The sequence below is a fragment of the Leptodactylus fuscus genome, chromosome 9 (genome assembly GCF_031893055.1).
Source record: "Leptodactylus fuscus isolate aLepFus1 chromosome 9, aLepFus1.hap2, whole genome shotgun sequence".
Lineage (NCBI taxonomy): Eukaryota > Metazoa > Chordata > Amphibia > Anura > Leptodactylidae > Leptodactylus > Leptodactylus fuscus.
Window position 1 is genome coordinate 4562744 of NC_134273.1, and position 27997 is coordinate 4590740.

The 27997-nt window shown below is 45.9% G+C and overlaps 2 protein-coding genes across 2 annotated transcripts in view; one reads left to right on the forward strand and one right to left on the reverse strand.

Moving 5' to 3' along the window:
- Positions 1-27997, forward strand: part of C9H1orf210 (chromosome 9 C1orf210 homolog) — a 57119-nt gene that overhangs the window by 3474 nt on the left and 25648 nt on the right. The gene's annotated exons all lie outside the window — the stretch shown is intronic.
- TIE1 (tyrosine kinase with immunoglobulin like and EGF like domains 1) lies at positions 35-27909 on the reverse strand. Its single transcript, XM_075287617.1, has 24 exons — positions 27705-27909; positions 27465-27610; positions 25389-25676; positions 20463-20573; positions 19361-19516; positions 19143-19274; positions 18648-18788; positions 18062-18190; positions 14431-14576; positions 14158-14302; positions 13673-13831; positions 12773-12910; positions 12374-12664; positions 11756-12046; positions 10189-10382; positions 9601-9811; positions 8756-8866; positions 6056-6246; positions 5800-5913; positions 2712-2782; positions 2534-2574; positions 2042-2138; positions 1856-1955; positions 35-684 (listed from the first exon to the last, which is right to left on the reverse strand). The coding sequence occupies exons 2-24, from the start codon at positions 27523-27525 to the stop codon at positions 613-615; spliced, it is 3390 nt and encodes a 1129-aa protein (XP_075143718.1). The 5' UTR covers positions 27526-27610; positions 27705-27909; the 3' UTR covers positions 35-612.

The window sequence follows — 27997 nt, forward strand, 5'->3', positions numbered from 1 at the left end:
GAATGCAAAGTTCTGAAAAACACACAAAGTGATGACATTATGTATAGTATATACAGTATATGCTACAACCGAGAGAAGAACCTAACATAAGCAAACAATCTATTTTGGGTCCCAGAGGTTGCAGACGTGTCCAGTCTATAAGCCATGAAAGTCGTCCATTGTAAGGCCCTGTTGTGTAGACATTCGGATAACTCCGTAGTCATATGACAAAGTTACAATGAAGGAGAAGTAAGAAAAGTTACAAACAGTAATGAGGTTTATTGTGACTGTATACAGCGGGCGACTGTACAGGGGGCTCCGGGGCCCGTCACATACAGGTTGTGGCAGTGTAGAGCTGTAGGGGGAGGGGAACCTCTTATCACGCTCCTCCAGCCGCCCTCATTGACATCTCCATGTTACCCACTCCTGTGGTTTGTGGACACGGCCGAAGATGATTGACACAACTGAAGCCTGGGATCTGGCCATGGGCTTTGCTGCTCTCTGCAGTCCACCTCTCCGAGGGGATGACAAGAACCGGGTCCTTATATACTGATCCCTATACATTGAGGCCTTATACATTGAGTCCGTATCTCCATGAAGAGAGAGTCCATGAAATTCCCTTCCGTCTTCTTCTTATGCCTCTTCAGCGGTCGCATCGATTCCAGCGTAAGTAAAGTTCTCAAACAACGCCATGTTGACATAGGCCTGGAAGACACAAGTACGAGATGTGAGATTGTGCCCAGGCTCCTCCTCTATTCACCACCCATAACATATAGGGCGCCATATACACTGAGACCAAGAGGGTATTGGGCCATGTCCAGCAATCCTTCACATTACTCAGCCTATGAGAGACTCTTCCGTTTAATGTTATACCTTTGCACAAGTCTTTGCACCTCCTGTTCTTTATTGAGCTAATTTCTCTACCGCCTGCAGATCAGGATACATGAGAACATTGGATACAAAATATCCAGAGATGAAGCAGCCATAGTCGCCACGCTTATTTATTTAGAAGGCCCATAATGTTGCCGTCTTTCACCCATATGACAAAAAAGTGGGGATGTGTCACACGAAACAAGTGCACAAACCCCAACCCTCCGAGCCAAAAGGAAGGGTCAGGGCACCAGTGGTCTCTCTGCCGAAACAAGGGAGACCTCTTACTCTTGGGCTCCATATGGGCTCCCGCCCCAGTACTACAACTTACCCACCTCCATAGAAGCAGAGGCGGGCCGGGTATCGGGAGGAGGGAACCTAAAGGCCCCACAACTCCTTCTCCTATACTTAGGGAGGGTCCCAAAAGGGTTCTGCAACACTACAGTCCAGTGACATAGGGGCCCCTCTTATGATGCACAGCAGAATAGAGCTCCATCACTAAGCCTCAATATCCCAGGCCCAAGTCTACCTCAGGGAGAGGGGTGCCATATATATTTGATATAATGAGAGTTACAATGGTCGGCCCTGCCCTGTCTGACACTTGTACACATTGTACAGCATATGGCAGACTGTTGCTAGTCTTTGCACCCTTATTCTATAAACTAATTTCTATCCCTGCTCTAAATCATGAGGTGCTGTATACTGAGTATATCCACCAGCCGTAGCGTCATGGTGCACATTAGTAGGGAGGTCCCAAACGAAACCTCAGCTCTCTGGTCCAAAGCCTGTATGAGAGATGGGAGTGTTATAGTTCCCCCTAGATCTGCAGTAAAGTGGAGCTTTTATCTATCTGCTGCCCCTCGATCCCGTCCAGAGTCATAGGGGCCGCCGACCATTCTTCTCCACCCCATTATAGGAAGCCTTGGTCTGATTTCTATGTCGGGGATTGATGTTACTGCTCCCAGCCCTTCCTCTATAATCACCCCATATAATGCAGAATCCATACCTTCCTGGCCTCCAGCATACGAATGAGCTGCAAGGAGATCTGCGTGAAAGGAGGCCGCTCATAGGGACGATCCCTCCAGCACTGCCGCATCAGCTCATACCTACAACAAACAGAGACCATCAGATAGTACCCTGAGCCAGGACAAGAGCCGCGCGTCTGCGGGGGGTCTGCGGGGTCCGCACTTACACCTCATCATCACAGTTCCGGGGTTTTTCCATCCTGTAACCCTGCGGTAATTTTTCATAAAGCTCCGCACAGGTCATTCCACAATATGGCGTCCCACCTGACAACAGACATGATGGAGCTGGTTAGGACAGCAATGGTTCCTATAGTAGTAGGCATAGTGAGGGGTCCATTACAGAAGCTAGAACCCCCCCCCCCCCCCCCTATGATCACTCATATTAGACAGAATCCACCATCACTTTATTAACTAGACAAAGTGCTTTATGAGATGACTCTGCTCATTCTGTCCCAGTCTACAAACCAAAGCTGACAAGTGCAGAAAGTACAAAATGTCAGTCTATTGTGCCCTCTAGTGGTCAGTGCGACAAGTGCAACATTTCTGAAATCAGAACAATTGGAATATGATAAGATACCATCGCATTTCTGATGATACTTTCCCTTAAGATACAAGTCAGTCCAAAATAAAAAAAAAACTAAAAACATTTCTTCACTTACCTAAACTGACAATCTCCCAGAGGAGGACCCCGAAGGACCAGCTGCAAACGGAAAGCCACAAAGAGTTAAATATATTATAACCCTGGTCTCCAGCTGCCCCTCCACCCCCAAGGACTGCCCTCTATGACCCTGCCACCCCTTCTACCTGGATAGTAATGTTACTATTGGAGGGACTTACACATCACTCTTTGTAGTGTAGACGCTGTAATTGAGGGACTCGATGGCCATCCAGCGCACCGGGAGACGACCCTGAGAGACGGAAACCATCAGCAATACAGGCGACAGATTCAAGAACCAAAATTAGGAGCCTAGTTGTCACATTAATGTGTATAGTGACCAAGAGGGCGGAGTCTGACTCCTATTTACTATAATAGATGCTATAATGTAGAAAACACATCGTAACAATGGAGATAAACATGTCTGTAAGAGAAGAAAACCACAGAGGAGCCTGTAGTAATGTCATGTATGTACACAGTGACTACCAGCAGAATAGTGAGCGCAGCTCTGGAGTATAATACAGGAGAAGTAATGTCATGTGTGTACACAGTGATTGTACCAGCAGAATAGTGAGCGCAGCTCTGGAGTATAATACAGGATAAGTAATGTATGTACACAGTGACTGCACCAGCAGAATAGTGAGCGCAGCTCTGGAGTATAATACAGGATAAGTAATGTAATGTATGTACACAGTGACTGTACCAGCAGAATAGTGAGCGCAGCTCTGGAGTATAATACAGGATAAGTAATGTATGTACACAGTGACTGCACCAGCAGAATAGTGAGCGCAGCTCTGGAGTATAATACAGGATAAGTAATGTAATGTATGTACACAGTGACTGCACCAGCAGAATAGTGAGCGCAGCTCTGGAGTATAATACAGGATAAGTAATGTAATGTATGTACACAGTGACTGTACCAGCAGAATAGTGAGCGCAGCTCTGGAGTATAATACAGGATAAGTAATGTAATGTATGTACACAGTGACTGTACCAGCAGAATAGTGAGCGCAGCTCTGGAGTATAATACAGGATAAGTAATGTAATGTATGTACACAGTGACTGCACCAGCAGAATAGTGAGCGCAGCTCTGGAGTATAATACAGGATAAGTAATGTAATGTATGTACACAGTGACTGCACTAGCAGAATAGTGAGCGCAGCTCTGGAGTATAATACAGGATAAGTAATGTAATGTATGTACACAGTGACTGTACCAGCAGAATAGTGAGCGCAGCTCTGGAGTATAATACAGGATATGTAATGTAATGTATGTACACACACAGTGACTGTACCAGCAGAATAGTGAGCGCAGCTCTGGAGTATAATACAGGATAAGTAATGTAATGTATGTACACAGTGACTGTACCAGCAGAATAGTGAGCGCAGCTCTGGAGTATAATACAGGATAAGTAATGTAATGTATGTACACAGTGACTGTACCAGCAGAATAGTGAGCGCAGCTCTGGAGTATAATACAGGATAAGTAATGTAATGTATGTACACAGTGACTGCACCAGCAGAATAGTGAGCGCAGCTCTGGAGTATAATACAGGATAAGTAATGTAATGTATGTACACAGTGACTGCACCAGCAGAATAGTGAGCGCAGCTCTGGAGTATAATACAGGATAAGTAATGTAATGTATGTACACAGTGACTGCACCAGCAGAATAGTGAGCGCAGCTCTGGAGTATAATACAGGATAAGTAATGTAATGTATGTACACAGTGACTGCACCAGCAGAATAGTGAGCGCAGCTCTGGAGTATAATACAGGATAAGTAATGTAATGTATGTACACAGTGACTGCACCAGCAGAATAGTGAGCGCAGCTCTGGAGTATAATACAGGATAAGTAATGTAATGTATGTACACAGTGACTGCACCAGCAGAATAGTGAGCGCAGCTCTGGAGTATAATACAGGATAAGTAATGTAATGTATGTACACAGTGACTGTACCAGCAGAATAGTGAGCGCAGCTCTGGAGTATAATACAGGATAAGTAATGTAATGTATGTACACAGTGACTGCACCAGCAGAATAGTGAGCGCAGCTCTGGAGTATAATACAGGATAAGTAATGTAATGTATGTACACAGTGACTGCACCAGCAGAATAGTGAGCGCAGCTCTGGAGTATAATACAGGATAAGTAATGTAATGTATGTACACAGTGACTGCACCAGCAGAATAGTGAGCGCAGCTCTGGAGTATAATACAGGATAAGTAATGTAATGTACGTACACAGTGACTGTACCAGCAGAATAGTGAGCGCAGCTCTGGAGTATAATACAGGATAAGTAATGTAATGTACGTACACAGTGACTGTACCAGCAGAATAGTGAGCGCAGCTCTGGAGTATAATACAGGATAAGTAATGTAATGTATGTACACAGTGACTGCACCAGCAGAATAGTGAGCGCAGCTCTGGAGTATAATACAGGATAAGTAATGTAATGTATGTACACAGTGACTGTACCAGCAGAATAGTGAGCGCAGCTCTGGAGTATAATACAGGATAAGTAATGTAATGTATGTACACAGTGACTGTACCAGCAGAATAGTGAGCGCAGCTCTGGAGTATAATACAGGATAAGTAATGTAATGTATGTACACAGTGACTGTACCAGCAGAATAGTGAGCGCAGCTCTGGAGTATAATATAGGATAAGTAATGTAATGTATGTACACAGTGACTGTACCAGCAGAATAGTGAGCGCAGCTCTGGTGTATAATACAGGATAAGTAATGTAATGTATGTACACAGTGACTGCACCAGCAGAATAGTGAGCGCAGCTCTGGAGTATAATACAGGATAAGTAATGTAATGTATGTACACAATGACTGCACCAGCAGAATAGTGAGTGCAGCTCTGGGGTATAATACAGGATAAGTAATGTATGAACACAGTGACTGCACCAGCAGAATAGTGAGCGCAGCTCTGGAGTATAATACAGGATAAGTAATGTAATGTATGTACACAGTGACTGTACCAGCAGAATAGTGAGTGCAGCTCTGGAGTATAATACAGGATAAGTAATGTAATGTATGTACACAGTGACTGCACCAGCAGAATAGTGAGCGCAGCTCTGGAGTATAATACAGGATAAGTAATGTAATGTATGTACACAGTGACTGCACCAGCAGAATAGTGAGCGCAGCTCTGGAGTATCATATGGAATAATGTAATGTATTCACTATATTTATCATGTTGCAGTAGCTCACAGTCTTTCCATACACTTGTATATCGGTACATCATACTCATCACTTACCATCGTCTTTTTCACATAAACTTCTTCTCCTCTTGAAAGACCAAAATCTGCAATTTTAGCTGCCAAATTTTCCCCAACAAGAACGTTTCGGGCAGCGAGATCTCTGTGAATAAACTAAGAAAACATCAAGGATGAAATGCCATAGAGAAGGAGGAGGGGATGTTACTGAAGAGCACAGCATAGTTGTTTATTGCTCAAGGTCTGTAGAAAGCTGGGTGACGTGCCCTATGGAGGACAGTAATCCGCACCATCTCACCTGCTTCTCGCTGAGGTACTGCATGCCTTTTGCTACATCTGAGGCAAACTGTAGGAGCTGCTGTGAGGTCAGGGTGGACGCCGTCCCGTGCTCCTTGGCGAAGGCCGGATCTGTCTCCAGGACTCGGCTTTTTCGTAGGAAGTCCAGTAGGTTCCCATAAGGGGCGTATTCAATGGCGATATAGAGATATCCTGCAAGAAGGATGAAGCTTTAGATGTAACATAAAGGCCGTTTAGAAAGTCTCTTCTTGTTCTTCTTTTTGTAAGGGAAAGCGGATAATGGTGGTAAAATCCCGAGCTGAATAGCAAACCTGTATTATCACAGACACTCCCGGGTATAGGTGACCTCTATTATCACAGGCACTCCCGGGTATAGGTGACCTCTATTATCACAGGCACTCCTGGGTATAGGTGACCTCTATTATCACAGGCACTCCCGGGTATAGGTGACCTCTATTATCACAGGCACTCCCGGGTATAGGTGACCTCTATTATCTCAGGCACTCCTGGATATAGGTGACCTCTATTATCACAGGCACTCCTGGGTATAGGTGACCTCTATTATCTCAGGCACTCCCGGGTATAGGTGACCTCTATTATCTCAGGCACTCCCGGGTATAGGTGACCTCTATTATCTCAGGCACTCCCGGGTATAGGTGACCTCTATTATCTCAGGCACTCCCGGGTATAGGTGACCTCTATTATCACAGGCACTCCCGGGTATAGGTGACCTCTATTATCTCAGGCACTCCCGGGTATAGGTGACCTCTATTATCACAGACACTCCCGGGTATAGGTGACCTCTATTATCTCAGGCACTCCTGGGTATAGGTGACCTCTATTATCACAGACACTCCCGGGTATAGGTGACCTCTATTATCACAGACACTCCCGGGTATAGGTGACCTCTATTATCTCAGGCACTCCCGGGTATAGGTGACCTCTATTATCACAGGCACTCCTGGGTATAGGTGACCTCTATTATCTCAGGCACTCCCGGGTATAGGTGACCTCTATTATCTCAGGCACTCCCGGGTATAGGTGACCTCTATTATCACAGGCACTCCCGGGTATAGGTGACCTCTATTATCACAGGCACTCCTGGGTATAGGTGACCTCTATTATCTCAGGCACTCCCGGGTATAGGTGACCTCTATTATCACAGACACTCCCGGGTATAGGTGACCTCTATTATCTCAGGCACTCCCGGGTATAGGTGACCTCTATTATCACAGACACTCCCGGGTATAGGTGACCTCTATTATCTCAGGCACTCCCGGGTATAGGTGACCTCTATTATCTCAGGCACTCCCGGGTATAGGTGACCTCTATTATCACAGGCACTCCTGGGTATAGGTGACCTCTATTATCACAGGCACTCCCGGGTATAGGTGACCTCTATTATCTCAGGCACTCCCGGGTATAGGTGACCTCTATTATCACAGACACTCCCGGGTATAGGTGACCTCTATTATCACAGGCACTCCCGGGTATAGGTGACCTCTATTATCTCAGGCACTCCTGGGTATAGGTGACCTCTATTATCACAGACACTCCCGGGTATAGGTGACCTCTATTATCTCAGGCACTCCCGGGTATAGGTGACCTCTATTATCTCAGGCACTCCTGGATATAGGTGACCTCTATTATCACAGGCACTCCCGGGTATAGGTGACCTCTATTATCACAGGCACTCCCGGGTATAGGTGACCTCTATTATCACAGACACTCCCGGGTATAGGTGACCTCTATTATCACAGGCACTCCCAGGTATAGGTGACCTCTATTATCACAGGCACTCCTGGGTATAGGTGACCTCTATTATCTCAGGCACTCCCGGGTATAGGTGACCTCTATTATCACAGGCACTCCTGGGTATAGGTGACCTCTATTATCACAGGCACTCCCGGGTATAGGTGACCTCTATTATCACAGGCACTCCTGGGTATAGGTGACCTCTATTATCACAGGCACTCCTGGGTATAGGTGACCTCTATTATCACAGACACTCCTGGGTATAGGTGACCTCTATTATCTCAGGCACTCCCGGGTATAGGTGACCTCTATTATCACAGGCACTCCCGGGTATAGGTGACCTCTATTATCTCAGGCACTCCCGGGTATAGGTGACCTCTATTATCACAGACACTCCCGGGTATAGGTGACCTCTATTATCTCAGGCACTCCCGGGTATAGGTGACCTCTATTATCACAGGCACTCCCGGGTATAGGTGACCTCTATTATCTCAGGCACTCCTGGGTATAGGTGACCTCTATTATCACAGGCACTCCCGGGTATAGGTGACCTCTATTATCTCAGGCACTCCTGGGTATAGGTGACCTCTATTATCTCAGGCACTCCTGGGTATAGGTGACCTCTATTATCACAGGCACTCCTGGATATAGGTGACCTCTATTATCTCAGGCACTCCTGGGTATAGGTGACCTCTATTATCTCAGGCACTCCTGGGTATAGGTGACCTCTATTATCTCAGGCACTCCTGGGTATAGGTGACCTCTATTATCTCAGGCACTCCCGGGTATAGGTGACCTCTATTATCTCAGGCACTCCCGGGTATAGGTGACCTCTATTATCTCAGGCACTCCCGGGTATAGGTGACCTCTATTATCACATGCGCCCAGATACATTGTATATGACACATGCCCTGGACTGAATGCTGCGCCCCAGATTATAGGTTACCTCTGTTCTCACAGGCGCCCAGCAGATTGATGATATTGGGGTGATGCCCCAGTTTACACAGGACCTCCAGCTCTCCAGCGAAGTCTCGGTGATCGTTCTCTGAAGCAAATTCTGGAAACAGATCATAGTAGGATTTAATTCAAGAAGTATTAAAGGGCCAGTCTAGACTTTTGCATTTTCTTTCCCCTGTGACTTATAAGAGGAAAAACAAGGAAAAATGCAGAGAAGGAAGAGGAAAGAAGTAAGGCAGTGGAAAGAAACAAAATGTCACCTTTATTCTATGTGTTTAAAACGGCACTATCATTGGGCGGCGCTATCATTGGGCGGCGCTATCAGTGGGCGGCGCTATAATTGGGCGGCGCTATCAGTGGGCGGCGCTATCAGTGGGCGGCGCTATCAGTGGGCGGCGCTATCAGTGGGCGGCGCTATCATTGTGATTAATGCATAAAACATAATGTAACAGCAGAATACTAAATACAGCTCTGGATGTGACTAGAGTAAGACTTTTACTTAGAAGACATGTAGTTCCTGAACATTACATGTTAGTGAATTGTTGTTAGAGTGAAATATACAAAGGTTTTCTTGCATACATGGGGGGTCAGGAACCTTCGGCTCTCCAGCTGCTGTGACACTACAACTCCCAGCATGCTCCATTCACTTCTATGGGAGTTCCAAGAACAGCAGATGAGCTATGCATGCTGGGAGTTGTAGTTTTACAACAGCTGGCGTGCTGAAGGTTGCCTACCCTACCTCTGGCATACACCATGTGAGTATAGCGCCCCCTCCTGTCATACAGACACACTGCAGGGCTATGGGGCTGCCATTTTGAATAATCACATACTCACCTTTTAGCATCTTGATGGCGGCGTTCATCCGCACCCCGTCTTTTTTGATCATGGCCTTAATAACCTGACCAAAGTTTCCTTCTCCTATCACATCCTCAAACTTGATGTCTGCCCATTCCAGGATCGGGTACGAGAAGGGCTCAGTCTGGGGTCTCGGCCGCCGGGTGAGGGTCAGTGTCCCCGAACTAAACTGCAGGATGGTTTCTTCTCCCTTAAAAGTTAATGAATGAATTAATATCATCAAAAATATCAAAATGTCCATCCCCCTCCTCTATACTGTGATCCAGCCAGGTAAGCCCACTAGACTGCAGCAACCTTCTGTGTCATATACTGCCCCCTGCTGGAAAGGACAGAGTTTAGGAATCAGGGTTGAGATTCTCCCCTTACTAGAAGGAAAACTTGAAGCTCTTGGGGCCTCAGTGTGAAATCTGTACCAGACCCCCCCTTTGTCACTGATAACACTGGGATCTACTTATGTGGCACCGCAACCTTCAGGGCCCAGGTATGTTCTCTCCCTGCCACCTATAGATACCCCCTACCCCCTTAGTGATACAGTGTATGATATGATCTCACCCTGGGGTCACTTACTGATCCGGATTGATAGGTAAACATTCTTCGGCGATGGAATAAATTCTTTTTAATACAAAAAAGAGCAAGAAGTGCGACAATGATGGTGAAACAGGTGACGGAGACCGAGCCGATGATCGCCAGGATGAGCTGCTGCTGCCCCGAACTGGACGGCTTAATGCTTTGAGCCTGATCACTGAGGGGCCTGGATGGCTCTATGGAGAGAAGCGGCAATTACTACAATGTATAGAACAATAGGGAAGAAAGAGAGCGGTGATAGACGGCTCTATGGAGAGAAGCGGCAATTACTACAATGTATAGAACAATAGGGAAGAAAGAGAGCGGTGATAGACGGCTCTATGGAGAGAAGCGGCAATTATTACAATCTACAGACCAACCAGAAAGAAACATTGTGTCAGAGAGGACAGGGCGGTGTGATACATAGTAGCGTATTACTGGGCAGATAATAGGAGATGGTCATTATAGGGTTATGTTATATTATATTATTCACAGAAAAAGAATAATAAAACACAGCTTTTAATAAATACTATTACAATCCACTGGTCTGCCCCCTGTGACGTCGCCAGGTTCTGTTTCATTGCTATGTATATGGTTGGGCAGACCTCGGTATTTTCTGTGAATAATATACTTTATACTACAATACTAATACCGTTATAGGTTAGCAGTGAGTTCTTATGCTAGATTATTATGTTATAATATCTGTAACTTCTATGAGATTTTGGTTACAATAACCCATAATACAATATAAGTATTACTAGCAGTATCATCCAGGTACAAGGATTATTACCGTCAGTTATTATTAATAAATATTATTATGTGGTAGAAATAATATCAGGATTAGAAATAGTCGTATTCATATAGGGATTAGTATTGTCGTTTTGTAAAATAAGCAGAAACATTAATATTAGTAACTTTATATAATAAAAATATAATTCATGGGAGTGTTAATATTAATACCACAAAATAATGATAATAATAATAATAATAATAATAATAATAATAATTCATTGCAGTATTAACATCAGTAGTATATACTATTAGTAATAGCTGTAGGATCAGTAGTATATACTATTAGCTGTAGGATCAGTAGTATATACTATTAGCTGTAGGATCAGTAGTATATACTATTAGCTGTAGGATCAGTAGTATATACTATTAGCTGTAGGATCAGTAGTATATACCATTAGCTGTAGGATCAGTAGTATATACCATTAGCTGTAGGATCAGTAGTATATACCATTAGCTGTAGGATCAGTAGTATATACTATTAGCTGTAGGATCAGTAGTATATACTATTAGCTGTAGGATCAGTAGTATATACCATTAGCTGTAGGATCAGTAGTATATACTATTAGCTGTAGGATCAGTAGTATATACTATTAGCTGTAGGATCAGTAGTATATACTATTAGCTGTAGGATCAGTAGTATATACTATTAGCTGTAGGATCAGTAGTATATACTATTAGCTGTAGGATCAGTAGTATATACTATTAGCTGTAGGATCAGTAGTATATACTATTAGCTGTAGGATCAGTAGTATATACTATTCCCAGGGTTGACACTTACCGTCACTGTAGGTCACTGCGGTCACACTGTGGCTCCATTCCCCGGGGACTTTGGAGTTTGCCCGGACTCTGAACTGGTACTCTGTGCTGGTGTTTAGGCCGCTGATGATGTACCAGGTCTGATTGTGTCCCTCTGTGTCTGCCCATTGCTGTTCCCCCGGGGCCCCCAGCCTCCAGCTCTCCACCGTATATTTAATGATTCCTCCATTGGGATCCTCAGGCGGAGACCAGATCAGCTTCACACTCTCTCTGGACACGCGGTCAGCGCGCACATCCTTGGGAGGTGATGGACCTGTAGGCACAGAGGATATGACAAAGTATATGAGGCTGGAGGAGGTGAACGTGGTGTGAAGACAGTGACCTTCAGTGTCTATAAAATGTAACATCACACTGGTGAAGATTTGTTACAGTGTACCAGCAAAGATAAGAGCCAGCTCCCTGGAGTCCAGGACAGGTTCTTATACTGCCAATGTGTTTAGCTCATAGAAGATTGTCTAAGATTGTAACAAATCCTCAGCATTGTGAGCAGGACCAGGTCAAGGAAGACCTGCATATAATACATGTTTCCATTCACTGTCTGATACATTCTAAATCCTATGAGGGATAGGGCTGATCTCACCTTTGGAATTGAGTACAATGGTATATGGGTCAGATGGGGGCCCCAGACTTGTGCAGTGATAGATCAGGACCCTGAAGGTATACTTTGTCTTGGAGCTGAGGCCATAAATGCGGGCAGACAGGACTTTGATGGAGGTTATGTTCTCCTGCCGGTAAAGATGGTTAGAGGGGTGATAAATCCTGACCAGGAAGCCATTCCCTGGGGTTTTATAGGAGGGGAGTTGCCAGTTTATGGATATCGAGTTGCGGTCCACTATGAAGTGGTCCTTGATCTCTGGCCTCACTGTGGGTTCTGTAGGGGAGACAATTATATCACAGCCATTACTATGTCCTGAAGACGAGTGAACTGTATCGGAACAATATTCTCAGTCCTGAACAAGAAATGTGTGAGTATATATACCTGTACAGTCTGTATACAGCACAGCCTCCGGGCCCAGAGGTCCTACTCCCCCATCTCCAGGACGTTTCAGCTGAAACTGCACCCGGTAAGCAGTGACAGGTTTCAGGTTTGGAAGAGTTATGTTGTCTTTTCGATCCACTGAAAAGAATCCAATATTAATTTATGATTAATCCAATCTACAGTATCTGTTGATCATATGTATAAGCATGTTCACATGGGCCAGATCCCAGCAGATTCCTATGTATCTTCAGGCATTACATTACTTATCCTGTATTATACTCCAGAGCTGCGCTCACTATTCTGCTGGTGCAGTCACTGTGTACATACATTACATTACTTATCCTGTATTATACTCCAGAGCTGCGCTCACTATTCTGCTGGTACAGTCACTGTGTACATACATTACATTACTTATCCTGTATTATACTCCAGAGCTGTGCTCACTATTCTGCTGGTACAGTCACTGTGTACATACATTACATTACTTATTCTGTATTATACTCCAGAGCTGCGCTCACTATTCTGCTGGTACAGTCACTGTGTACATACATTACATTACTTATCCTGTATTATACTCCAGAGCTGCGCTCACTATTCTGCTTGTTACATTGTGAACAGTTGGTATACTTATGGACAGCTATACAGTTTAGCTGAGCGACTATCGTCCGGGGGTCTTTGTACATTAGGTGACTATATAGACATGTTGATATGTGATCAGTAAATATTTTCTGCACACGCTGAGCAGTCAGAGAGTGTTGGGAGATTTCAGCTCAGAATCCTGCAGAATTGTGAGATAAGCTCCGCAGGGTTAACCAGGAGGACACTGGTAGGAGAGAACCCTCTGCAGGTATTGCTATCTGTCAGGTCTTATGACTGTAGATTATTGGATTGGTTCCTCACCTACAATGTTGGACCACTGGTTTTTATCTTCCTCGGGTTGGTACAGCAGCTTAATGGATGAGATCGGTCCATCTCCAGTAAAATTACGTAGTGGAGCGAGGATCAGATATTTGCTCCCCCGAGCAAGCAAACGCGGAGGCTCCAGAGGTTTAGGGGGCACTGCAGACAGGACAGAAAGACAATCACAGTGTCAGTGAGGCTCAAAGGTCTGATTTGGGATGGAGGGGGGATGTATACTGGGGGACAAACCCTGGAGGATTGTCCAAAGCACTGTTTTGTTCTAATCATGCAATACCAGCTATGACCACTGGGTGTCCAGTGAGCCAGACTATTGCACTTTACTGCATGTTGTAATTTGTGCTCCGTTACTGTCAAGTAACTTGATCCACATTTAATCAATTCACATTCACTGACAGCAAGCAGAGATATTTCATCAGATCAGATGAGCAGAGAGATTGCTATATATTCCAGATCAGATACTTTACCTCTGACCAGCACTTCAAATTTCCGACTGTCCTGCCCCCCACTGGTGGAGACACGACATTCCCAGAATCCGTGGTCAGACAGAGTCAGCTTAGTTACGTTGAACGTACATGTGCTCCGTTCTGGATCCATCACAGCCTGATTGGCCTGAGGGGAGAAGACAAAGGTACAACATGGACCGACAATGGCGGCACCTGCCCCTGCATCTAATGATATGGAACTACAAGTCTCAGCAAAACCTGATGGATAGGGCAGTGACCCATCCTGGGACTTACACTGAGGACAGAGCCGTCCGGGCGACGCAGCACAATACTCTCCAGCACCGGCTGAGGCTTCCCAGATGCGGCGCAGCTCAGGGTCGCTGACGAATTCAGATTAAACTCAATCGGGGTCACAAGATCAATAATCTGAGGAAGATGATCTGAGGGAGGAAAAATGGAGCAGTCCTGTAACTCACCAGCAGGTAACCTCCAGATGTAGTTCTGATTACTCTGTGCTGCTGTGGCATTCTGCTCTATCCATTACTGTATGTAATTGTCAGTCTACAGCCATCCACAAGATCAGCAAACACTTCTGTCCTGAAATACTCTGTACTGCTGGGGATCCTGCTGCTTCTACTATGTATCTCTCATTCTATAATCTCCTATAAGGTAAGCATACTTATCATCTGAAATACTCTGTGCTGCTGGGGACCCTGATCCTCCCACTATGTAACTCTCACCCTGTGACCTCCTCTATAAGATCAGCACACTACTCTCCTGAAATACTCTGTGCTGCTGTGGACACTGCGCCTTCCACTATGTAACTCTCACCCTATAACTTCAGCACTCTCCTCTCCTGAAATACTTTGTGCTGCTGGGGACCCTGCTCCTTCCACTATGTAACTCTCACCCTATAACTTATTATTATTATTATTATTATTATTATTTATTTATATAGCACCATTAATTCCAGGGTGCTTTACATTTGGGGGTTACATACAATACACAGAATATACAGGTAGATATAATACTAACAGTGACTGACTGGCACAGTGGGGTAGAGGGCCCTGCCCGCGAGGGCTTACAATCTATGAGGGAAGGGGGGTAGAGACAGAAGGAGAGGGGGAGACTGTACAGATGGGGGTGTGGTGATAGTGTTATTGGGGGGTGTAGGCCTTCCTGAATAGGGGAGTCTTCAGGGCCTTCTTGAAGCCTGTGATTGTGGGGGTCAGTCTTATGTGTCGTGGTAGGGAGTTCCAGAGTATGGGGGATGCACGGGAGAAGTCTTGGAGACGGTTGTGTGAGGAGCGGATGAGGGCAGAGCGGAGTAGGAGGTCATTGGAGGATCTGAGGTTACGTGTGGGCAGGTAGCGGGAGATGAGGTCAGAGATATATGGAGGGGACAGGTGAGGATGAGGTCAGAGATATATGGAGGGGACAGGTGAGGTCAGAGATATATGGAGGGGACAGGTTGTGGATGAGGTCAGAGATATATGGAGGGGACAGGTGAGGATGAGGTCAGAGATATATGGAGGGGACAGGTGAGGTCAGAGATATATGGAGGGGACAGGTTGTGGATGAGGTCAGAGATATATGGAGGGGACAGGTGAGGATGAGGTCAGAGATATATGGAGGGGACAGTTGAGGTCAGAGATATATGGAGGGGACAGGTGAGGATGAGGTCAGAGATATATGGAGGGGACAGTTGAGGTCAGAGATATATGGAGGGGACAGGTTGTGGATGAGGTCAGAGATATATGGAGGGGACAGGTGAGGATGAGGTCAGAGATATATCGAGGGGACAGGTGAGGATGAGGTCAGAGATATATGGAGGGGACAGGTGAGGATGAGGTCAGAGATATATGGAGGGGACAGGTTGTGGATGAGGTCAGATATATATGGAGAGGACAGGTGAGGATGAGGTCAGAGATATATGGAGGGGACAGGTTGTGGATGAGGTCAGAGATATATGGAGGGGACAGGTGAGGATGAGGTCAGAGATATATGGAGAGGACAGGTGAGGATGAGGTCAGAGATATATGGAGGGGACAGGTGAGGATGAGGTCAGAGATATATGGAGGGGACAGGTGAGGATGAGGTCAGATATATGGAGGGGACAGGTGAGGATGAGGTCAGAGATATATGGAGGGGACAGGTGTGGATGAGGTCAGAGATATATGGAGGGGACAGGTGAGGATGAGGTCAGAGATATATGGAGGGGACAGGTGAGGATGAGGTCAGAGATATATGGAGGGGACAGGTTGTGGATGAGGTCAGAGATATATGGAGGGGACAGGTGAGGATGAGGTCAGAGATATATGGAGGGGACAGGTGAGGATGAGGTCAGAGATATATGGAGGGGACAGGTGAGGATGAGGTCAGAGATATATGGAGGGGACAGGTGAGGATGAGGTCAGAGATATATGAAGGGGACAGGTGAGGATGAGGTCAGAGATATATGGAGGGGACAGGTGAGGTCAGAGATATATGGAGGGGACAGGTTGTGGATGAGGTCAGAGATATATGGTGGGGACAGGTGAGGATGAGGTCAGAGATATATGGAGGGGACAGGTGAGGATGAGGTCAGAGATATATGAAGGGGACAGGTGAGGTCAGAGAGATATGTAGGGGACAGGTGAGGATGAGGTCAGAGATATATGGAGGGGACAGGGTGTGGATGGCTTTGTATGTTAGCGTTAGTAGCTTGACCTCTATTCGCTGGGCTATGGGTAACCAGTGGAGGGACTGGCAGAGGGGAGCAGCCGATGAAGATCGGGGGGTGAGGTGGATTAAGCGAGCAGCACAGTTTAAGGTGGACTGGAAGGGGGTGAGGGTGTTTGCCGGGAGTCCATGCAGAAGGGTGTTGCAGTAGTCTAAGCGGGAGATTATGAGGGCATGGACGAGCATCTTGGTAGTTTCTGGGGTGAGGAAGGAGCGGATTCGGTGGATGTTCTTGAGCTGGAGGCGACAAGAGGTGTTGAGGGTTTGAATATGTGGTTTGAAGGATAAGTCGGAGTCCAGGGTTACCCCAAGTCATCGGGCCTGTGGGACAGGGGTAAGTGGGGTTCCATTAACTTTGATAGATGGGTCAGGTGGAGGGTCCATACGGGGTTGGGTGAAGATGATAAACTCTGTTTTTTCCATGTTGAGTTTGAGAAAGCGGGAGGAGAGGAAGGAGGCTACAGCCGCTAAACAATCTGGAACTCTGGCCAACAGGGAGGTAATGTCTGGTCCAGAGATGTAGATTTGGGTGTCGTCAGCATAGCAATGGTACTGAAAGCCATGAGATTCTATGAGTTGGCCCAGGCCAAGGGTGTAGATGGAGAACAGGAGGGGTCCTAGGACGGAGCCTTGGGGGACACCTACAGAGAGAGGGCGAGGTGAGGAGGTGGTGTGCGAGTGGGAGACGCTGAATGTGCGGTCGGTGAGGTATGAGGAGATCCAGGAATGGGCCAGGTCTGAGATACCAAGGGATAAGCACTTGGTATCACTTGATAAAAACTTGATAAAAACTTCAGCCCTCTCCTCTCCTGAAATACTCTGTGCTGCTGGGGACCCTGCTCCTTCCACTATGTAACTCTCACCCTGTGACCTCCCACAAGGTCAGCACACTCATCTCCTGAAATACTCTGTACTGCTTTGACCCTGATCCTCCACTATGTAACTCTCATCCTGTGACCTCCTCTATAAGATCAGCACACTGCTCTCCTGAAATACTCTGTGCTGCTGGGGACTCTATTCCTTCCACTATGTAACTCTCACCCTATAACAACAGCACACTCCTCTCCTGAAATACTCTGTGCTGCTGTGGACCCTGCTCCTTCCACTATGTAACTCTCACCCTGTGACCTCCTCTATAACATCAGCCCACTCCTCTCCTGAAATACTCTGTGCTGTTCGGATGGATTCCCCTGAGCATCCTTACCTGACTTCTCGCAGTGCTGCCCGTGCCAGCCGTTGCGGCATTCGCAGCCGCTGAACCTGTTGCAGGAGCCGCCATTATTGCACTGGCACTTCAGGGCACAGTTTGCTCCGTACGTTCCTGGAGGACACTCTATAAAGGGTAGAAATACAAAGCAAGAGGTTGGTTGTAAATAAGACGGGTGTGAAGTGCCAGAGCGATGCCAGCGCAACCCCAGGGCAGGGAAATAACTCACTCCATAGTCACCGGAGCCTGGTCACACTGTCAGGAGCACACACCTATCATAGCAGATCTTTGGGTAACGCTCATTACTCCTATCATACCCCTCCAATGTCATGTGAAACACAAAGGCAGTGGGAGGGGCTGCGACAACCTCTTCATTTTTCTTATGGTGTGGATGGATTGTCAAGGTGAACAGAATGCCAGGATTGTAGTGAAGACTGACACACGGCTACCAACAATGTCATTGCTGGGCCTCACTAGTCATCTTGGTGCCCATAGACCCAGGAGATCTTCACCCTCTGGCCAATCCCACCCTAGGCCCAGATGACACAACATACAGACGAGATAAGATAAGGCGATTTGCTACCTGTTTGGCAATCGGGCCCAGTCCAGCCACTTCCACAGGAACATCCATAGGGATCGGGGAGACAGAAGGTGAGGCCCTTGCAGCCATGTTCTTTCTTATACGTCCCCTGACAGTTTCTGCCAAAGTTTCCTTCTCTACAAGCTGCAGGACCCAATGGAGAAGAATGCTGGAGTTAGTCTATGGGAGGTTTACACTTACTGTAGCTGATGCTGAAAGGTTCTCCACCATGTTGGACCATCGGCCCTATCACCCAGTTATTCCATTGTTTTGGGGTATTCTGGTGAAATGATCCTTAAAAGGACAAGGTTTCTGCAAATGTGACCCAGAGGGGAGATTCCTGGACCTTGTGTTGGCTTTTTATGGCAGATCTGGGGGGGGAGGGATTAGCAATTGTTTGAACCCAAACACAAGAGGAAACATTCTGGAGGAAGATTGTCCTGGATGGTCAACAAATCACAAGAATGTCATCACAACGAGCACAAGGACTTCACTTACCCTTTTCACATTGGGTCCCCATGAAGCCCGGGGCGCAGATACATTCCCCACTACTGTCATGGCACACGCCACCATTTAGACAGTCCAGACAATCCTTCTGACATGATGGACCCCACTTGTTGGCTGGACACCCTGTAGAAGACGACACATGGGACCATTACAATAGCAGTCCTACAGTTCTGGGACTGATTGTATCTGAGACTGGACGTAAGTCTGACCTCGTACGATGAGCCTGAAGAAGGCATTGACCAGAGGACTCGCCCCCATGAAGCCGGCGCTGTAAATGCCTGCGTGACTGAGCTGCACCGAAGTGAAATTGTACTGGGCAATCCCATTACTGACATCATTCTTATATGTTGTCTTCAAGAAGGTTCCTGAAATATAAGAGTTAATGTGTAAGAAATTAAAACCAATAAATAGGCAAGAGAACAACAACTCCCACAGAATGAGCCAGTATGTAAATGAAAGGCAATGAATGACAGAAGAATAGCAAAAATATTAATGATTGCAGTGAAGGGGTTAATGCAGGCATCTGTGAAAGAATAGGGTCGTAATGACATTGACAATAACATCCCTGGTGGTCTAGGGTAGTAATGGTATTAGTAACAGCCCTGGTGGTCTAGGGTAGTAATGGTATTAGTAACAGCCTTGGTGGTCTAGGGTAGTAATGAGATTACTGATAGCATCTCTGGTGGTCTAGGGTAGTAATGGTATTAGTAACAGCCCTGGTGGTCTAGGGTAGTAATGGTATTAGTAACAGCCCTGGTGGTCTAGGGTAGCAATGACACTAACAATAACATTCCTGGTGGTCTAGGGTAGCAATGACATTACTGATAGTATCTCTGGTGGTCTAGGGTAGTAATGGTATTAGTAACATCCCTGGTGGTCTAGGGTAGTAATGGTATTAGTAACATCCCTGGTGGTCTAGGGTAGTAATGGTATTAGTAACATCCCTGGTGCTCTAGGGTAGTAATGGTATTAGTAACAGCCCTGGTGGTCTAGGGTAGTAATGGTATTAGTAACATCCCTGGTGCTCTAGGGTAGTAATGGTATTAGTAAGAGCCCTGGTGGTCTAGGGTAGTAATGGTATTAGTAACATCCCTGGTGCTCTAGGGTAGTAATGGTATTAGTAACAGCCCTGGTGGTCTAGGGTAGTAATGGTATTAGTAACATCCCTGGTGCTCTAGGGTAGTAATGGTATTAGTAAGAGCCCTGGTGGTCTAGGGTAGTAATGGCATTAACAATAACATCCCTTGGAGGGGATCCCACCATAACTGGATCATTTGAAACCTTTGAAGTAATAGCAGACCCCATACCCACCATTGTACTTCCACAAGATGTCGGGGTGTCCAGACCTTATGACTTTGGCTTGTAGCTCAGCATGATCGTTCACACTGACGGTCACTGTCACTTTAACTGGAATCAGATCGGCTGAAAGTAAAAAAACAGAAGTTATCAGCTGGAGCCGTATTAAAGGGGAGCTCCATGTGTCCTTACTTATCATCTGAGCCAATGCAGAGGAGCTCCACCGTAACATATCATCAGACCCAGAGGAACGCCAACCTCCTGGGTATTTAGGCTAAGGCCCTACGTAGCAATAAAACGCAATGGAAAAAAAACACAGGTAACCCATTGCGTTCTTTTCCATATTGGTTTTCATCGTGATTTTGTAGAGTTTTCCTCTGCGGACTTTCTGCCTCTATTATACCAATATGGAGCACGCCGTCCACTCTGCGGGTTCTGTATAATGCAGCACCTTCACAACCTGAGACTTCAGCTTTAAGGAGATTCCATCTTTAGGCTAAACCCCCATGTAGTGGGCCGCAGCAAAAAAGCGCTATGGGAAAAACCGCAGTTGCAATATATCGCAGTTCTTACCGCAACGCTTTTCACAGAAAGTCCACAGAGGTTTCCTCTACAGCCTTTCTGTTTCAGTTAGACCTATAGAGAAACCGCCAGCGTTTCCGCCCTGGTCACGTAGAATTGACATGCTGTGATTTCTAAAACCACGACAGTTTTGGAAATTGTATTTTTTCGCAAGGATTTCATCCTTCTTACATGGGAAGAATATGCAAATCTGTCTCCCAAGATGTTAATATAGGGAGAAGGTCGGGCATGATGTTAAAGGGAGCTCCCCCTAGTGGGCTGCATGACTGAGGCACTGTCTCCCTATATTAACATCATGGGAGACAGATTTGCATATTCTTCCCATGATCCCTCACAGGGGAGCGCAAATGGCTTAATAAGTCTCCACACACCTACATGGTGGTCTCTCCCTAAGAAGTGATGATATCCCCTTATCCTCCTTAGGGTGAATTCACACTGAGTAAACGCTAGCTTATTCTGAACGTAAAACATGTTCAGAATAAGCGGCGTCTAAAGCAGCTCCATTCATTTCTATGGGAGCGGGGATACGAGCGCTCCCCATAGAAATGAATGGGCTGCTTCTTTCACTCCGTGCAGTCCCATTGAAGTGAATGGGGAGTGCCGGCGTATACGGCAAGCTCTGCTCATGCCGGAGCGTACACGCCGGCACTCCCCATTCACTTCAATGGGACTGCACGGAGTGAAAGAAGCAGCCCATTCATTTCTATGGGGAGCGCTCGTATCCCCGCTCCCATAGAAATGAATGGAGCTGCTTTAGACGCCGCTTATTCTGAACGTGTTTTACGTTCAGAATAAGCTAGCGTTTACTCAGTGTGAATGCACCCTTACAGTCACATTTATTTCCACTGCGTTTCCGCCTCATCGGGCCTAAGGCCTCACATTGTGGAAGTACAACCTTCTTGGCTGCTGCAGAAACATGTTTTACGATGGAATGAGATTTTCTTTAATCCCATTCACACATTGCAGAAAAAAAAAATTGCGGAAACGCTGCATTTCCAAAAACTAACACAAACCAGCAACTTTCCTAATAGATTTAAGAGGGGAAGAAAAAAATACAGAATGTTTCTGCAGCGCGTTTCTGCTGTGTTTCACTACATGAGGCCTCAGATTGTGAGACACTGAGGGGCTTCCTGGGACTACAGACTCCATGGCCTAATCTTCAGATTGGTGGTAGAAATAAGTGAACTAGTTGGTAATACATTTTGCCAAAAATTGTGACAGCTGAGCCTCAATCAAATGTGGAGACAAAATGTTTCCCTTTAAACGTCTCCATTACGTTTATATCCAAGCAGATCTGAGATCGCAGATGTCCCGGACACTTCCCAAGATCTTATCCTTCTGTCTCTTTCCTGCTTTTAAGAACTATCACAGAATTTCTCGTGCGAAGTGAAAGTTTCTTCCTTGTAAATTTGTCACCCTCAAATCAATGTTTCACTTATTTTTTTCCTCCTTGTGAACTCTGAGAGTTCAGTTATTTACTGACTTTATCAGAGCGATGATAAGATCAGCGCCAAGGTACAGAGAGCGGGAGGAAGGAAACACAATCAGGGAGAGCAGGATTACAGCTCTGGAGGACTAGAAGAGGCCCTCAACGAAGGAAACACAGCACAAGACACAAGAGCTCGAAGCAAGATACAACAAAGACAGAGCAAGACGCAACAAGATACAACAAAGACATAGCAAGACGCAACAAGATACAACAAAGACAGAGCAAGACGCAACAAGATACAACAAAGACATAGCAAGACGCAACAAGATACAACAAAGACAGAGCAAGACGCAACAAGATACAACAAAGACATAGCAAGACGCAACAAGATACAACAAAGACTATAAAAGATACAAAATGATACAACAATTGTAACAAACTATCTGGAGAAGAAAGCCATTTGTGCCTCTGATTTGTTTTGCTCACACATTGATGCCAGCTCTCTTGAATTTGTCACAAATTTCTGGACACAGTCCCTTCCAATTTAGTTATAACTAGTTTTATTGTAAATCCACACCCCAAAGTGCCCGGCCCACCCACTATAGAGGCATTTTTTGGGCATCCCTGGGGCAGGAATAAAATAGCCTCATTTTACCAACATATATCTTAATGACTGTCCAGACTGGATACAATTGTAACAAACTCTCTCCTACCAGAGTTTGTATCAAATTCATGAGGAGGTGCCGATCTTGTATAAAGTTAGGTATATTCTCCAGGGTCTGTGCACATTAACCGAATTCTGCAGCAGTTCCTCGCTGGGTTTCTGGTCTAATTTACACCAGAAAACTGGAAAAACTGGTAAATCTGATGGCTCTGACCCTTCCCATGACTACTGTGAGGTGTGTGGGGTGCAAAACTTAGAAAGTCACAATTTACAACATTCTGACTTGTAAAAGAGAATTGTGACTTTCTTCATGGCGTTTACGCCAGTTTTCTGTTAGAAGATAAGATAAGATAATCCTTTAATATTCCCACCATGATGATACTCTGTGTGTTACAGATAATACAGTAATATATTGCAGGACAGACACAGACAAGCTCAGAGCAGATAGAAGATCCCGGGAGTCAGAGCAACTAAGAAGAGAAGACTCCGGACCATTTAGTTCTGTGTGCGGAGTGTCTGCGCTCGGCCTGATGTAGATTATACAGCCTGACCGCGGGTGGGGGAAGGATCTCCGATACACTTGGGGTGAAGCAGTCGGTCACTGACAGTACTGCCCAGTGCTATCACGTCTCATACTTAGGGTGGGAGTTGTTCTTCAGCATGGAGCTCACCACGGACAGTCTCTTTCTGTCACCCCCCCCCCCCCACCTGTACTGGGTCCAGGGGGCTCCCCAGGACAGAGCTGGTACTTCTAACCTGCCTGTCAAGTCTATTCCTATCCCTGGCTGGTATACAGCGCCCCCAGCAGGCCTTTCTGAAGAAGATGGAAAAGGCCCTCAGAAGTGGCCCCTGGACCCCAAAGGCCCTAAGAAGTGGCCCCTGGACCCTAAAGGCCCTCAGCCTCCTGAGCAGGTAGAGTCTGCTGTGACCCATTCTGTGCAGCGCATCCAGGTGATAGGCCCAGTCCAGCATATTATTGGGGAGCGCACCCCGGTACTTATAGGTCCTGACTATCTCACTGCCCGTCCCCTGGATCTCCACCAGATTCGGGGCCCTCCTCCTCTTACTAAAGTCCTCCACCATCTCCTTGGTCTTCTCAGCATTAATCCTGAGCTGGTTTCCGCTGACGCCAGTATATACTGAATAAATATCATTGAGGAGAGTTCGGCCATTTTCCAGATATTTATACTGTTTAGTATCAGATTTGGAGGCTGGCGTTTCTGTAAGTCCCCGATTGTTACTAGATGTTATGAAGATGCTCCGGTCGTCCGACAGAAATAAAATCTGCAGCATTCAGGAGCTGACGCAGAATTCAGGTGTAATTCACACCCGCTTATCCAATCTCTTTCAAGTCACTTCTGACTTTGGCTAAAAGAAATTGCAGCAAAACCTGCAACAAAATACTCTGCAATTCTGCAACATAAGGTCTTAGGCTAAACCCCATGTAGTGGCTGCAGCAAGAAAAAGATCTTCACAGAAAGTCCTATGGCGTTTACGGAATGGTTTTGGAAATCACTGCGTGTCCGTATTTTTGCTCAGCGTGTGGATGGGATTCGCTTGTCCACTTTGCTTTTGCAAGGACTGTGTTTTCTCTGCAACGTTTCCGTGCAGTCAAACTGCGGCATTTGCAGCACGTGGGGCCCCGGCCTTACAAGGGTTAGTCAGCTTTCCCCAATGTGTCTCTCTTCATAGTTACAATTCTGCCACTTGCCCTTAGACAACAGTTTATGTTATTCCACTCGCACTCCAGATGTTCTCTAACTAGATAGCGGCCATCTTGTTCCGTCAATGCTCTTCTCACATCAATGCTAAACATTCTACAGAGGTTTATAGGAATTGGCTAGAATCAAATAAACATGGCTGCCTTTTCTCCGCAAACAGCGCCACTCCTGTCTACAGGTTGTACGTGGTATTCCAGCTCAGCATTTTTGTTTTAATGGTACTGAGCTGCAATGCCAAACAGATGACCAGGTGTGGCGCTATTTCTGGAAGACAGAAGTAATGTCTTTGCTAGTACTATCTAGCACTGAGCAGTTCCTACCAATGATATTAATGAGCACATGGCGATGGAGGATGGAGCTCCCCCCATGGTGAAGAGGTCATGATATATGTGCTCAGTCCGGAGCCATGATGGGAGTGATGGTCCGGGTAAATAAAATAGCTAAGAGTAATACTCCCTGTATACAAGGACGTCACCCTGTAAATGAGGACTGATTCCTGCACCGTTACAGTTATGGCCGAAGATGCCCTTTCGTTCCTTTCTTACCGTATGGGCTGTTATATGGGAAAAGTATTTTGGTCTCCTCAGACGGCCCCTTGGCAGTGCAGAAGAAGACCCCAACTAGTTCCTGACCGGAGATTCCACTGGCTTTCACCTCCTTGTCCAGAGATTTGGTCTTGATTGGTCGCTTACTAGGGATGAGCACAATCTTATTATCACGTTCAATGTGCAGATCCGAGCTCACCATATCCCGCTCCCCGGTGACACATGATAGCGTTAAATCTTTACGATGCTCAGGGATGAATGACACCAATGTGACGTCTAATACAGCTCCTGCAAGGTACAAGACACAGGGTCACACCAGGCCAATATCAGCTATAAACCCCAATATAAAAAGTGGAGAAGTACAATTACATCCTGTATTATACTCCAGAGCTGCGCTCACTATTCTGCTGGTGTAGTCACTGTGTACATACATTACATTACTTATCCTGTATTATACTCCAGAGCTGCGCTCACTATTCTGCTGGTGCAGTCACTGTGTACATACATTACATTACTTATCCTGTATTATACTCCAGAGCTGCGCTCACTATTCTGCTGGTGCAGTCACTGTGTACATACATTACATTACTTATCCTGTATTATACTCCAGAGCTGTGCTCACTATTCTGCTGGTACAGTCACTGTGTACATACATTACATTACTTATCCTGTATTATACTCCAGAGCTGCGCTCACTATTCTGCTGGTGCAGTCACTGTGTACATACATTACATTACTTATCCTGTATTATACTCCAGAGCTGCGCTCACTATTCTGCTGGTGCAGTCACTGTGTACATACATTACATTACTTATCCTGTATTATACTCCAGAGCTGCACTCACTATTCTGCTGCTACAGTCACTGTGTACATACATTACATTACTTACCCTGTATTATACTCCAGAGCTGCGCTCACTGTTCTGCTGGTGCAGTCACTGTGTACATACATTACATTACTTATCCTGTATTATACTCCAGAGCTGCGCTCACTATTCTGCTGGTGCAGTCACTGTGTACATACATTACATTACTTATCCTGTATTATACTCCAGAGCTGCGCTCACTATTCTGCTGGTACAGTCACTGTGTACATACATTACATTACTTATCCTGTATTATACTCCAGAGCTGCGCTCACTATTCTGCTGGTACAGTCACTGTGTACATACATTACATTACTTATCCTGTATTATACTCCAGAGCTGCGCTCACTATTCTGCTGGTGCAGTCACTGTGTACATACATTACATTACTTATCCTGTATTATACTCCAGAGCTGCGCTCACTATTCTGCTGGTACAGTCACTGTGTACATACATTACATTACTTATCCTATATTATACTCCAGAGCTGCGCTCACTATTCTGCTGGTGCAGTCACTGTGTACATACATTACATTACTTATCCTATATTATACTCCAGAGCTGCGCTCACTATTCTGCTGGTACAGTCACTGTGTACATACATTACTTATCCTGTATTATACTCCAGAGCTGCGCTCACTATTCTGCTGGTACAGTCACTGTGTACATACATTACATTACTTATCCTGTATTATACTCCAGAGCTGCGCTCACTATTCTGCTGGTACAGTCACTGTGTACATACATTACATTACTTATCCTGTATTATACTCCAGAGCTGCGCTCACTATTCTGCTGGTGCAGTCACTGTGTACATGCATTACATTACTTATCCTGTATTATACTCCAGAGCTGCGCTCACTATTCTGCTGGTGCAGTCACTGTGTACATACATTACATTACTTATCCTGTATTATACTCCAGAGCTGCGCTCACTATTCTGCTGGTGCAGTCACTGTGTACATACATTACATTACTTATCCTGTATTATACTCCAGAGCTGCGCTCACTATTCTGCTGGTGCAGTCACTGTGTACATACATTACATTACTTATCCTGTATTATACTCCAGAGCTGCGCTCACTATTCTGCATCTCCACCATGCCTTTTGTACTGTGTTACTACCCTGGTGATGTCCTAGTCATCAAGTCTAACAAGAGCCCCCTGAGGTCACATGACAGCTGACGGTCCTAAATGGATTTTCTTCTCACCTGTTTTTGTAGAAAGTAAAAATCCGATCACAAGAATCAGGGGATGGAGCAACCTCAGCATTGTCCTTAATCCGATCCAGAGGTGAGAATGTTCTGTTGCGCTCCACGTGTCCAGGAATCACTGCCACAACCACGTCATGTCCTCTCTCCAGATAAGAAAGATGACAACAGATCCACAAAAATATTCCAAAGAATTAATGTAGAAATTCCATCCAAAGTAAGAAAATCGGTAACAATGACCTTTGTACGACCCCGATGAGACCACGCCAATACTGAGTTAGCGGTTACAATGTGTCCGGCTAATGGTCGCCCTTCTCACATGATTGCCCCCCATGCCATCGATGGACCCAAATGTCGAAGCAGGAATGTCGTCCAGTCGAGCCGTCCACTTTGCTCCCTGTGACTTTCTCACGTCGCCCACCTCTGACTTCCACAGATTTCTGGGATTTGGACATGGAAAGAGGAAAAGGCGGTGCAGAGGAGCGAAGCACAGGAAACGCTGGAGCTCAACACTCAGCAAAGGCCTCGCAGTT

What these genes read in the sequence shown, in the direction of transcription:
- TIE1 (XM_075287617.1), bottom strand. Translation starts at nt 27,525, where the DNA reads ATGCTGAGGTTGCTCCATCCCCTGATTCTTGTGATCGGATTTTTACTT. An exon ending in TGGGCCCGATTGCCAAACAG is followed by an intron (nt 18,191 to 18,647) that starts GTAGCAAATCGC and finishes TACCCTTTATAG; the next exon opens with AGTGTCCTCCAGGAACGTAC. An exon ending in GTATGCTGGAGGCCAGGAAG is followed by an intron (nt 685 to 1,855) that starts GTATGGATTCTG and finishes TGTGTCTTCCAG; the next exon opens with GCCTATGTCAACATGGCGTT.